At 43.2% G+C, this 11,538-nt stretch overlaps 1 protein-coding gene and 1 pseudogene across 5 annotated transcripts in view; both read left to right on the top strand.

Annotated features, from left to right (window-relative positions):
• The window catches only part of LOC146206722 (armadillo-like helical domain-containing protein 3), a 73,677-nt gene that overhangs the window by 60,951 nt on the left and 1,188 nt on the right, over positions 1-11,538 (top strand). For 3 of the 5 annotated variants that reach the window (XM_084591518.1, XM_084591517.1, XM_084591516.1), the window contains exons 22-25: positions 2,227-2,302; positions 4,398-4,476; positions 7,709-7,825; positions 8,097-8,212. In XM_084591518.1, the coding sequence (XP_084447644.1) occupies positions 2,227-2,302; positions 4,398-4,476; positions 7,709-7,825; positions 8,097-8,189 (365 nt within the window). In that variant the 3' untranslated portion in view covers positions 8,190-8,212. The remainder of the gene's footprint in view (positions 1-2,226; positions 2,303-4,397; positions 4,477-7,708; positions 7,826-8,096; positions 8,213-11,538) is intronic. The other 2 variants (XM_084591519.1, XM_084591520.1) reach the window with 2 other exon arrangements.
• Positions 5,405-7,611, top strand: LOC146206723 (uncharacterized; annotated as a pseudogene).

The following is an 11,538-nucleotide window of genomic DNA, read 5'->3' as shown; positions in this document are numbered from 1 at the left end:
CGTTGAAGAAAATTCTAGAAGGCACTTTGGACCACTAAAGTGCAATGAGGCGAAAGCCAATATAGCGTGGTGGATTGTAGTCCTCCACTACGGCACCTCTATCTGCCTCTTTTCTTTCACTCCCACCTTCCTTCTTTTCTTTACGGTGTGGTACATGTGTCCGCGGAGAATTGTGACAGATACTGCGCCTTTTCTGTCCAGTAAATCAATTTCAAATGCCACTGATGCCTGCTGTACTAACACCTAGACAACTGGGTCTGGTTCTGTTTGCCATGTGCTGCGGCGTTCGAGGAAGCGGGAAATGAAAGGCGCCGCACGGACGCCTGGATCGGACGCCCGGCGGGGTCAGCTTTGTATATGCATGAATCTCCTGGTGTCGTCATGACCTGCCTTGACGGTATATCGCGCGCCCCTTGTCAAACATAACCAGCATTTTATTGAGGGCATCAGAGTTCACCGGCATCCTATAATTCGTTTACAGGAAAGGAAAGGCACAGTATCTAACACGCGCGGAATCCCGCTCTCATCCTCACGGTAGACAAGGGGAATTATGATGAGCGTTTCACGATTCGGGGCGTAATGCAGTTGTTTAAAACACTGGGCTGGGTATCCAAGGGATGGAGGTTCGATTCCCGGTGGAGACAAGATTTATTTATTTATTTTTAACTTCATGTCCGGTCATGGTCGATGACGTTACCGGGTCATGACGTCTTACTCTCGCGATATCCTGCAAAATCTCGCAAAGAACTGTGACACTTCTCGCGAATGGATGACAGTATGAGCCATTAAAGGCTTTTGTCTTAAAATGCCATTATTACAGTAAGAGGTTGTACAGAATTGGACACGTGGCCAATGCTGGCTGCTGTCATACTTGTGATACTACTGGCACCATTTATGCAGCATGTGTGAGAGGAGGACACGGAAATGTACATGTGGAGCTCAGCTTGCTACTGGATTTCATATCGAGCAGTGCTCGAGAATAAAACTAGACTGTTGCTCGCAATAAAATTCAGTTGCAGGTTTAGTGCTGTGTTTGTATATTCTGTTTTTGGCGTGCTTGTCTTTTATGTACTGCTGCATAACTTGCGTCTGTGAACCAGCTAGCCCAGGAAGTGACTGTGCTGTAATACAGGGTGGTCATATGAGTTCCTGTGGTGTTATTATCAGTATGGCTCAAATTATAGTAAAAAATGAACATTTGTAAGTTCGTTGGGTTGGCCTTTTCTGCATTGCATAGTTATATAATATTAAAATCGTTGCACGTGCTAATGTCACCGAAAATATGTTAACTTCTACAACATTATAAAATGCACAAATGTCTTCTGTATTTAACGTGACAGATGCCATCTAATGGATTGCAATGCCAGAGAACCAACTTAATGAGCTTGCAGATGTGCATTTTTACATTTGATAAATTGAACCATTCCAAGTGTTGAGAAAACTTAAAAACAGGGTTCACCTTTTCTATTGACAACCTTCAATTTCTCAATATAATACTGCCCATTGAATTAAAAAATAAGAATTGATTAGTCAATTCAAGTTACTTAATGATTTAATCATCACTCTATATGCCACACATGATGTCCACCTGGCTGTAAAACCGACCTGCACAGACCACACATCTCTTGCAGTTTTTAAAACGCAAGTTTTTAAAGTTAAAAAAAGTCTCCTTGCATACACACACAACCAGCAGAAAGCTTCAACTCGTGGGCTTCAGACACACAGCGACGGTATCTGCATTCATGGTGGTGGTTTGTGTTTATTTCGGTGGAGGGCAAGCATCTCACTGCTCTTTACTGTGCGAGCAATGGTACAATGGTTTAGATCTCCTTCAATCATTAAAAAATCTGAATCAAATGCACGTTAATGCTGCTTGATGGAGACGTAGCAACAACTGTCTTCCTAGCCACCAAGTGTTGCCAGTTTGCAGTGAGCCATGAGATGCTCATAGTTGCAGCATAATGATGTTGTCAAAAAGCAGTTTCTGCTGTGCATTTGTGTATGACGATGCAGTGTGGGGCTGCCACTGAATATGTTGCTTGCTAACTTGTGTTTAGACAGTTTGTTCCAAGAAGGGTTGTGGGGCCATGATTAGGTTTTAGTTCAAGGCATGAATGTTTGTGCGATATCTTACTGTGTATGTTTTTCCACTGGCATAGTTTGTGCGCTAGTGGAAGATTAGCACAGTCATTTTATGTAGTTGTGAGAAGTTATCTGCCTTTACAGCTCTACGTTACACAACTGGGGACAGCCAGTGGAAGGATTCTGCAGCCAAACTTTCTAATCATTTGGTGAACGTAAGGTGAGCACCATATTTCCTACATCAGTGGGTTTCTGATGGGCGTCCAGCTAACTGTTTCATGTTTATGAAAGCATCCCTAGATCCCTTGGACCTCTACCTCCTCAGTGACATTTCATGACTTGTTAAAAGGACTTGGTGGAATGATGCGTCCTTGTTTGAGTCACATATATATATATATATATATATATATGAACAGAAGTGTGCCTCTTTTGGAACGATTTTGTATCTCGCATCTGAATGAACCACAGAATTGCAGTTGCACCATGCTTAGGTGCACTAACAGAGTGAACTGGTGCATTGTTTCTCTCTTCTATGTTAATTTATATGAAATAATGCCAATAAGTGGTCAGAACCAGTTGCTTAAAACAGTCGTTTTGTAAACATAACGCTACATTTCATGACTATGCCAGAGCATTATACAGGCAGTTTATCTTTATTCATATCGACCTATGGCAGCCTACTTTTTTCTTTCATTGAACTGACCCTACTTTTATTGTATAATCTTGTTTGATCCTCTTTTCAAATTCTTTCCAAAACGTATTAACGCAACCGACGCTGCCTCTAAACTAGTATTAGAGCTTCCAGTGGCAGCACTGTTATTAGCAGAAATGATTGTTGGTACCTGTGACAGATATCAGCAGTTTTATTTATTCATGCTATTTTACTTAATTTACCTTCATGGTTTGCATTATAGTTTTGGCAAAATCTGTGCATCTTGGTTAATGTCTTGCTCAGTATTGTCTCTGCAGTGGTCGTTGTGTCCGTAAGGTTGCATACACTTACTGTACTGACTGTCAGTGGCATCGCTAGGGTCACTCGCATCCAGTGCAAAAGCCGCCCCCCCCCCCCCCCCTTCTCTCATCCCCGCTTTTTAAGCACTGAATCGCAACTTCCTTTCTACCTCCTCTGTCCTCATGTTTTGCTTTGAAGTCAACTTTGCTCTGCACCCAAGTACGCAGTGCGAGTGAAGTTGCATTTTTTTTTTTAACACTAGACGCTGCGATTGTGCCTGAAGACTGATAATTCAGCAACACATCACATTAAAAGTACACATATTTCCGAGAAAGGCTGTGGGCGTCTACAGGCTCATTTTTTTAAAGCTTTCTAACGTCAAGTTTTAACGACTTTGCCTTTTTTAAGAGAGAAAAAAAAGGTAAAAATCGCATAGTGCACTGCGTGAGCACCCTTGGGTACATTCATTCTCAATTCCCCTTTTAAAGCACCTGGCCTTGCTAAAGGTACCCTCCTTCTCATTATTATTATTTTTTTTTTCTATTCAGCGCATAGCGACTTGTCATTCCATTGAGCAACAAGCATTCCGTGCCTTCCGGCGTTTTGACTGGGCCGAGGAGCGAGAAAGGTACAGGAGATAAATGAACAAGACAAAAGACTGCCAGAGAGATACTGCCAGCGGTCCTCGCTTGGGAAAGGAGAGCGAGCTGCAAGTACACAAATAGAGGCGATGCATCGGCGTGGCCGCCAACGGGTGTTGTTTAACATGCTCCCGCGCAGGGGTACCCAATGGGTATCGAGTTAATGCTGAGTTTTCTGGGGTACACGCACATACACAGGCCCGGTCAAACGTTAAAATGGCGTGTAGTCTCTGACATAAACTAAGGCATGTGTTTTCAAGCACTCTCAAGAGAATAATTCGTTCTACGAGATCGCACTTGCCAGTCGGTGTCATAGCGGCACCAATGCATGCCTTTTCGCGTCTTTACACAATAATTCATTTCGCCCCTGCCCCTTCCTCCCTCTCACTGCCCAGCTGCACCCACCTGAGCCCTGCACCCGGTGCGGACCGCACCCCCTTCGCGACGCCGCTGCTGACTGTATATGGTGTCTTTGATGTCAGGATTTGTAGAAGCTCTTTGTCATTAAGAAAATGAGACTCTCATATGAAAAAATTAACCTTTAAGTTGCTGTGCCGTGTCTCTCAGCGCCAAAGCTGGGTAGAAACAAATTGTTGAAAAAATCTCCCTTTAAGAGCAAGGTCCTTCATCATGTCCTGCCTTCTTGTTTCCTGCTATACAGTGCTCATTTGCTGTGTCATCATTATTCTGCAGTTATTATTTTTCTGTTTGTGTGCTTGTAGGGCAATTGTGAACCACTTCACTCCTAAGATTGATTCCTGGTCTGCTGCCAACCATATGTCAGCACTTACGGAAAAACAGGTCTGTCGTAAAACTGCTGTTGCTGTTTATTTGCCTTATGTATATATTAATTGGCCCTGAGGCAATAGGGTGCTCGTAATGAGCTCTGCTTAGTGCCAGTGAAAGCGAGAAATACTAGTTATTTCGTGTAAAGTAAGCATGGTAGATTTCCATTACATATACCACGGTGCGCAAGGTCCTTGAAAACCCTTGAGTTTGAAGATTTCATTTTCAAGGCCCTTGAAAATCCTGGAATTTTTGCTGCTCCTTGAAAATCCTTGAATTCTTAGGGTACTGCATGCAAATTGTTATTAATCATAAAAAAAACACAGTTAAAATATTTGTATTCTCAATAATGTGTTTCAGTATCTGCGTTTCAGGCGTAAAAAATCAGTTTGTGCTAATATAGCCAACGTTGAATGACGGTTAGCCACATTGGAGCCACTCGCTCTGAAGCCAACTTGAGCCGATTCAATCCAATCTGATGATGGTTGATGGAACTGTATTTTACGTCTGTTCTGCACCCGACTTGTTGCGGCTGAAGCATCCGACTGCAAAGCAAATACCTGGAAAATACAAATTTCAAGGTGTGTGGCTTCACGACGACGCTTACAAAGACTGGATTGCACCAGATACGACGAATGAGCACCGCTCAAGATGCAGGCCTTGCAGCAAGACGTTCGATATAACCACCATGGATGAGTCGCCGTTAAAGAGGCATATGAAGAGTGCTAAGCATGCTGGTGTCATGAAGATTGCAGCCAACAGCTCGGTGCGATAGTATTTAGTTCCAAGTACGAGCCAACAGTCAGCCGTCCCGCCTCCTTCGCAATCGGGAAAGCTAGGGGATGCTTGCAAGGCACATGAGCTGGTGACGAACGCTGAGATTCTGTGGAGTTTGAACGTTGTCACATCGCATTTCTCCTATCAGTCATCATCGGAAGCAGGCCAGCTATTCCAGCCTATGTTCCCAGACAGGGACGTGGCCGAAGCATTTTCTTGTGGAGAGAAAAAATGTGCCTACGTTATGTGCCATGGTCTGAGGCCATTTTTTTTATCTGCTTTGCAGAGGGAGATAACAGATTATGATTACTATGTGGTACTCTTCGACGAGTCCGCAAACGACCATCTCCAGCGGAGACAAATGGATGTTCGCATCCAGTTTTGGAATTTGTCTCACAAGGCGGCAACGAGGTACTATACCTTGGTGTTTATGGGACACTCGACATCCGAGGACATCCAAGGCAAGCTGTTGAGTGCGCTCGAGCCTTTCCCTCTTGAGAAAATTCTTCAGATTTCAATGGATGGTCCCAATGTTAACCTTAAGTTACTCAAGAGTTTCCAAGAGCACCTGCATCTAATATACTAAGTTCAATGTCTGGACATTGGGACCTGTGGCCTCCACACCATGTTCAATGCCTACAGGGCAGGCGTTACAGCAAGTAAGTGGGGAGTTGACTGTCTGCTCTCCAGTCTGAGCGTGCTTTTCCATGGTTCTCCTGCAAGGATGTAAGACTTCTCAGCACTTACTAGTCAGAAGACTTTTCCCCTGAACTTTGTTGCACACCAGTAGTTGGAGAATGTCCCTGTGATAGAGAGAGCCTTGCTATTATGATGTGATATTAAGAAATTTATTGCAGCCGCAAGGAAGAAGGAAGTAAGCCCCCCCAAAATGTGGATCATTAAATAACTTGTGCGAGTTTGCCAGTGATGTCTTACTGCTAGCAAAGCTTCAATTTGCACTAGGTGTGGCCATGACCCTCAAGCCATTCCTCATTGAGTACCAAACGGATCAGCCTATGGTGTTCTTTCTTGCAAGGGACTTGGAAACAGTAGTCAAGAATCTACTGACGAAGTTTTTGAAGTGCTCGGTCTTCAGCAAGAGGAGTCACTGGTCTGCTGACGGTGGACACTGAAAGCACCGGAACACACACTCCACTTGAAAAAGTGGATGTAGGCCATGCCGCTGAACAGACTGTCAGGAAAACTAAAGCAAGCCAGAAGGACGTGTTCCAGTTCTGCATGGAATGCAAACACTTCTTGATTAGTGTGACAGAGAAGGTGCTTGAGAAGCCCACTGAGATTTTCAATCGTTAGGGGTTTGTCCTCTCTGGACCCACGACAAATGTGTACTAAACCAGATGAGTGCTTGACCAGCTTCAGAATAGTGTTGGATGCCCTCATTACAGCAGGCAGATGTCTGAGCACCAAAGAGACACTGTACTGGGGGAGTATACTGAGTTCCTGCAGGAAGAGAAGAATAACCTGCAAATGTTTGAGAAGAATGTAAACAGGTTGGACGAGTTCTTGTCTGAGCTGATGAAGTTTAATTCATCATGTGGGGAACTCTGAAAAGTTGTCAAGCTTTTGCTTGTACTCAGCCACGGGCAGACCACTGTTGAGCGAGGGTTTAGCGTGAACCGACAAGTTGCCGTAGAAAACCTGAAGGACCCCTCGTATATTTCACAACATATTGTATGTGACACTGTAGGCAAGGCAGGGGGCGCTCCTAACGTCCCTATCACAAAAGGCTTAAGGACTGCTGTATCAGCTGCCCGGTAGCAGTAGGCTGCACACCTGGAGGCAATAAAAAAGAAGCAGTGTGATGATGCCAGGGAATCAAAGAGGCGCTGCATCGACGAAGAGATCGACACGTTGAAAAAAAAAAAGAAACTCGAGGCAACAATAGCTGACCTCCAGGCTTCAGCAGATACGTATGCTGAAAAGGCAGAGACAGCTAATGATCTGAAGTAAATTGTCAGATCCAATAGCCTGAGGGAGGCTGCACGAAGCAAGACTGAGGAACTGTGTCGCCTCAACGAGAAGATTCAGGAAAAGCGGCAAGAGCTCCCCTGAAGTTGCCATTCATTAGCAGTTTTGCAGAATGGATTGCTCTTCGACATTGGTGCAATGCACTGCAGGGTGTTTTTCAAGACTGAACATTTTTTTATTATTTTGGCTTAGTGCAATACTGGCTTTATTATGTTGGCTTAGTGCAATACAAGCTGTTCCTTGAAATGTTTCTTTTTCGATTTTGTTCAGTAAAATTGGTACCTGATATTGAAAACTGCTGCATGTAGCATTGTGTTGAGTCCTTGAAAATACTCCAACTGGGCCTTGAAATTCCTTGAATTTACCCGTTTTGAATCTGTACGAACCCTGATACACGTAATAGTATGTCTGCCTCCTTCCTTGCTTTCTTTTTGTGATAGAGTAGTGATAGCTCATGCAGTGGTTTTGAACTGTGCTGCAGGTTTTGGATGTTGTGAGGAGCAACTATGACACGTTGACACTAAAGCTTCATGACAATCTTGACCAGTATGAAAAGTACTCTGAGAAGCCAAAAGAGTCTCCATTCTTCACCCTGATGGTGAGCTTTTGTGAAACTTTGTACTAGTGCATGACAGCATTCATTGCCTCATTTTAGTTTACATTGTTTACTCTATCATATCACTGTTGCAGTAGAATGCATCGATTGCTGTATACTTGTTAATTGAACAACACTTTTGTTTGAAAGCTCTTGATTTGTAACGCTGTGCAACCATGAATATTTTTTGTAGGCTTCAGTTAGAGTGACATTGTTTCTGTGTAAACGTAATTGGTTATTAGGTTTACAACTAAACTTTTATCTTGTTTTGCAGATCCGAAATGTGGTGTCAGACTTCAGGCAAAAACTGACACTCTCGGGGTTGGGTCAGGAGAATGTCTTGAAGGAGTTCTCCACTATAGCCTAGAATAAATTTTTGGATAATGTAAGGTCAGTCTCCTGCTTCCACACCATGTTTATGCAAAAACTGGACTGAATACATGAAATTCTTGTGTGTTTGAAGGGGCCATGTGACGAGACCGCCTATGGTAGAAGTTGGGCTAGGTGTGGATGGCACAGTCAATGTTAATTGAAAGTGGTTTCTCAGGTTAGGTTTAGAGGTTTGTTTAATTTTTGCTTGCACTTGCACACCTGCTGGCATATATGAGAGCTGGAATAGAATGCAGGAGGCTTAGTGGTCATGTGTGGGAGGGACAGGCACTTATTCATGGTAATAACAGCTGTGGTGTGTCTGTTCTGGGTTGTCTGCTTCAGTCGCTGACCAAAATCATTGGACAGGGTAGAATTCATTTCAGAGAATGAGTGCAAGAAATTGTATCAGAGGCCTTCTAAACCATGAAGCTGGATGAGGCAAACATGTGCCTCATTTAACTGATATGCATTTTTCGTTAGCTGGCTTTGCTTTTTGGAATTCAGGAATGCAAGTGAAATTTTTCTTGTGGGCTTGCAAATTTTTTATGTCTTCTTGTACACCGAGTTTTTTTCTAAGTTTGTACACATGTTTTTTTCTCAGTGCGTATAGTATCTTAAAATGCCTTGTGCTGGGTATTTGTTGCTTTCTATTTATTGATTTGATTTAGAAACAGCCGCATTTTATTGCTGCAATCAGATGAATATTCCTGAGCCTGATAGATTAATCGAAATGCTGTCATACAGCGATAAGTCACAAAGCTGTTGTTGCACTGCAGGCCACAGAGCCTCTCTTTCATGTGAAATTGTGTGGGATGGAGCCATCTTTTCAGCTGCAAAGTCTGACTGCATTTTTGCTTAGTACAAACATAATGGTTCTGAAAGGGGCTCTTCTTGCATGTAGCAGTGATATCAGTGTTCCAGTTGAAGTGCTACTGCGCCATTTTGATATCCTTCTGTTGGGGCAGTACTTGCTTAACCTTTCAAGGGGCGCTTGGAAGTTGTCCACTGAGGGCAATTAAAGCCAGTGATACTGATAGATATGGAATCGCCTATCATCCTTCCCCCAAAATGTTTGCTTTAGCATATTTAGCACCAGAGATATTGTTGATTAAAATTTACCTCCACATTATCACCTTGAACTCGTACACCGGGCCGACTGAGCAATACATGACAGCAGATTCATAGTGCACAACACCCACAAATGTGTCATCAAGCCAGTCTGGCACTTGCTCCCACTGTCATGGCTTGACAGTAGAGGAGTGAGGGTAAAGGAAATTTGACATGCCACTGGCCCAGCCTTTTTTGCTACTGTCTTGGGTCAGCTGATGGCAATCCTTTCCCGGTGACGCCATGTGTGCCTTGGATGTTGAAAGGCAGAATTCACTCAAAAGACCAACATTGCTAGCTGCCATATTTTGTGGAAGTGACAACTTTAAAAATGCTTCCCAAATTTTCAGCTCACTTCTGGAGAGTGGGGTTTGGCATACATGCTCAGTAGCATTTTCTTCACACAATGCAACCATTTGATAGGCACTTTTTTAACCCTCTTTCTATGTCCCTTTAACTTAACTCATACCAGCATCCACACTAAAGCGAGAACTGTTCACATAAATTAATCATTTGCTGGCATATGTGTGGCACATCCTTCATTACTACTAGTGCACATGATCAAACTGTTGTGTGAAGCTCTATAGCACATTCTCATTTGCTGCAGACAATCTTCTGTAACATACCCATGTGCCCGTGTAAGCTTACGACAACTTGTTTCTGCTAAAGGTTTAGGTGTCATTTCTCAAGAGGTGGTGAAAAGGTGCCATGTATATATCACATCTGACAGTCTCTTGAACAGTACTGCTTTTCCTTGAACTGGCCAAGTAAAATGCGTTGTTTTGCATTTATAGCAGTGTCTATGGCAGTGTATGTTTGTCCAATAGATCTTTTTACAGCATGCTTGGGTTGCTTCATGCTTATCCTCGTGCAGTGATAAATTTTTATCCCCTCTGTCCTTGAAGTGCTGGTATGTTCGCATGCTTGGGAAAAAGTCAGAATTTTGAGACCACATTCTGAACCCTAATGAGAACTGCATGCATGTGACGATCCCTCTGCATGAAACACCATAGCTGTCCACCTTAGCAAACCATACACTATCGTCTTTTGGGCCTTTTACCTTACTCGATAATGTCTCATCCCCTCTCTTTGTCGTCGTGTAGCTAGCACGATTTCAGATGCAATGAAACCCCTCTATGTCCATCATTTTCATGCCATCTGTTCTGTCCGCTACCTTTTTGTCTACGGTTAGTGTTGCTGCATGTATGTGCCTACATGGTGTATAGGTAGCATGTATGCTTTGCGACCAAAGGGACCCAAGTTCTATCCCCTCTTCCCACTAACTCAGCAGTGTTCTTTAAAGTGCAACTAATCTACTTCCTGAAAGGCCACTCTGTACATATTTTTGGCATGGGCTTTGGAGGCTGTGACGTTGTAGAACCTTTCATGCGGTAGGAATTATCATCCGACCATCGTCAGGTTTCTCTTTGAATACAAAATCTAATGTTGTCACGTTAAAATGATACAGCCAATTTAACCCCTATGTCCAGACTTGTAACAGATGGGTAAGCTGCTTATGTTTTGCATGCTTTACTTCTTAATTTGCCGGCTTATGGCCATGTTTCCTTTGAGATTGAGACTATTATAATTTGAGCCTAGCTCTAACGAAGTCGAAGGGGCTCTGTAATTTCTTCCTTATATCTTTTGCTATGTTATAGTGGTGCATGACTTTGATTGCAACTGTCATGTGCTGATTGGCTTACCTGCCATTATACTTATTGAGGACAGCATAGCTAATGGTCAGTGTGCTACCTTTATGCATTGCAAGAGCCTTCAACACATGCTCTGAGCACCCATCATGTGGGCGGATGTGTCAACAATGCCAACATGCAACTATTTTTTTGTCATGGCCCACATGGGCCTTAGAAAAATGGTCTTGAGGGAATAAGGTCATATAGGAGAAGGAGAGGCCAGTTTAGAATAATTAGCCCTGTTTTCTAGGTTTGAAGCCAATACAGGCTGTTGTAAAAGAGGACACGTGGCGGTTTCGTCGCAACTACTGTAGCCTTCGCTGCATAACTCAGACCATAACATATGTCAAGAGTACCTTGTGGAGATCTACAATCGTGTACTATGTCAGATGGAGGACATTGTTTTGTGCTTTTGTATTATAGTGCTTGGCCCTGTAAAATGGACATTGTCGAGCCAAGAGAACTGCTAAACCATTTTACCATGTGATCATGTTGCAAAAATGGAAACTAAACTGAACGCGCATGTGAAACTAAAGAAGCAGAGTG

The sequence above is a fragment of the Amblyomma maculatum genome, chromosome 1 (assembly GCF_055883805.1).
Source record: "Amblyomma maculatum isolate TAMU_Amacu chromosome 1, ASM5588380v1, whole genome shotgun sequence".
NCBI classification, from domain to species: Eukaryota; Metazoa; Arthropoda; class Arachnida; order Ixodida; family Ixodidae; genus Amblyomma; species Amblyomma maculatum.
Note: the sequence above shows the minus strand (reverse complement) of the source record. Positions and strands in the feature narration are given on the sequence as shown.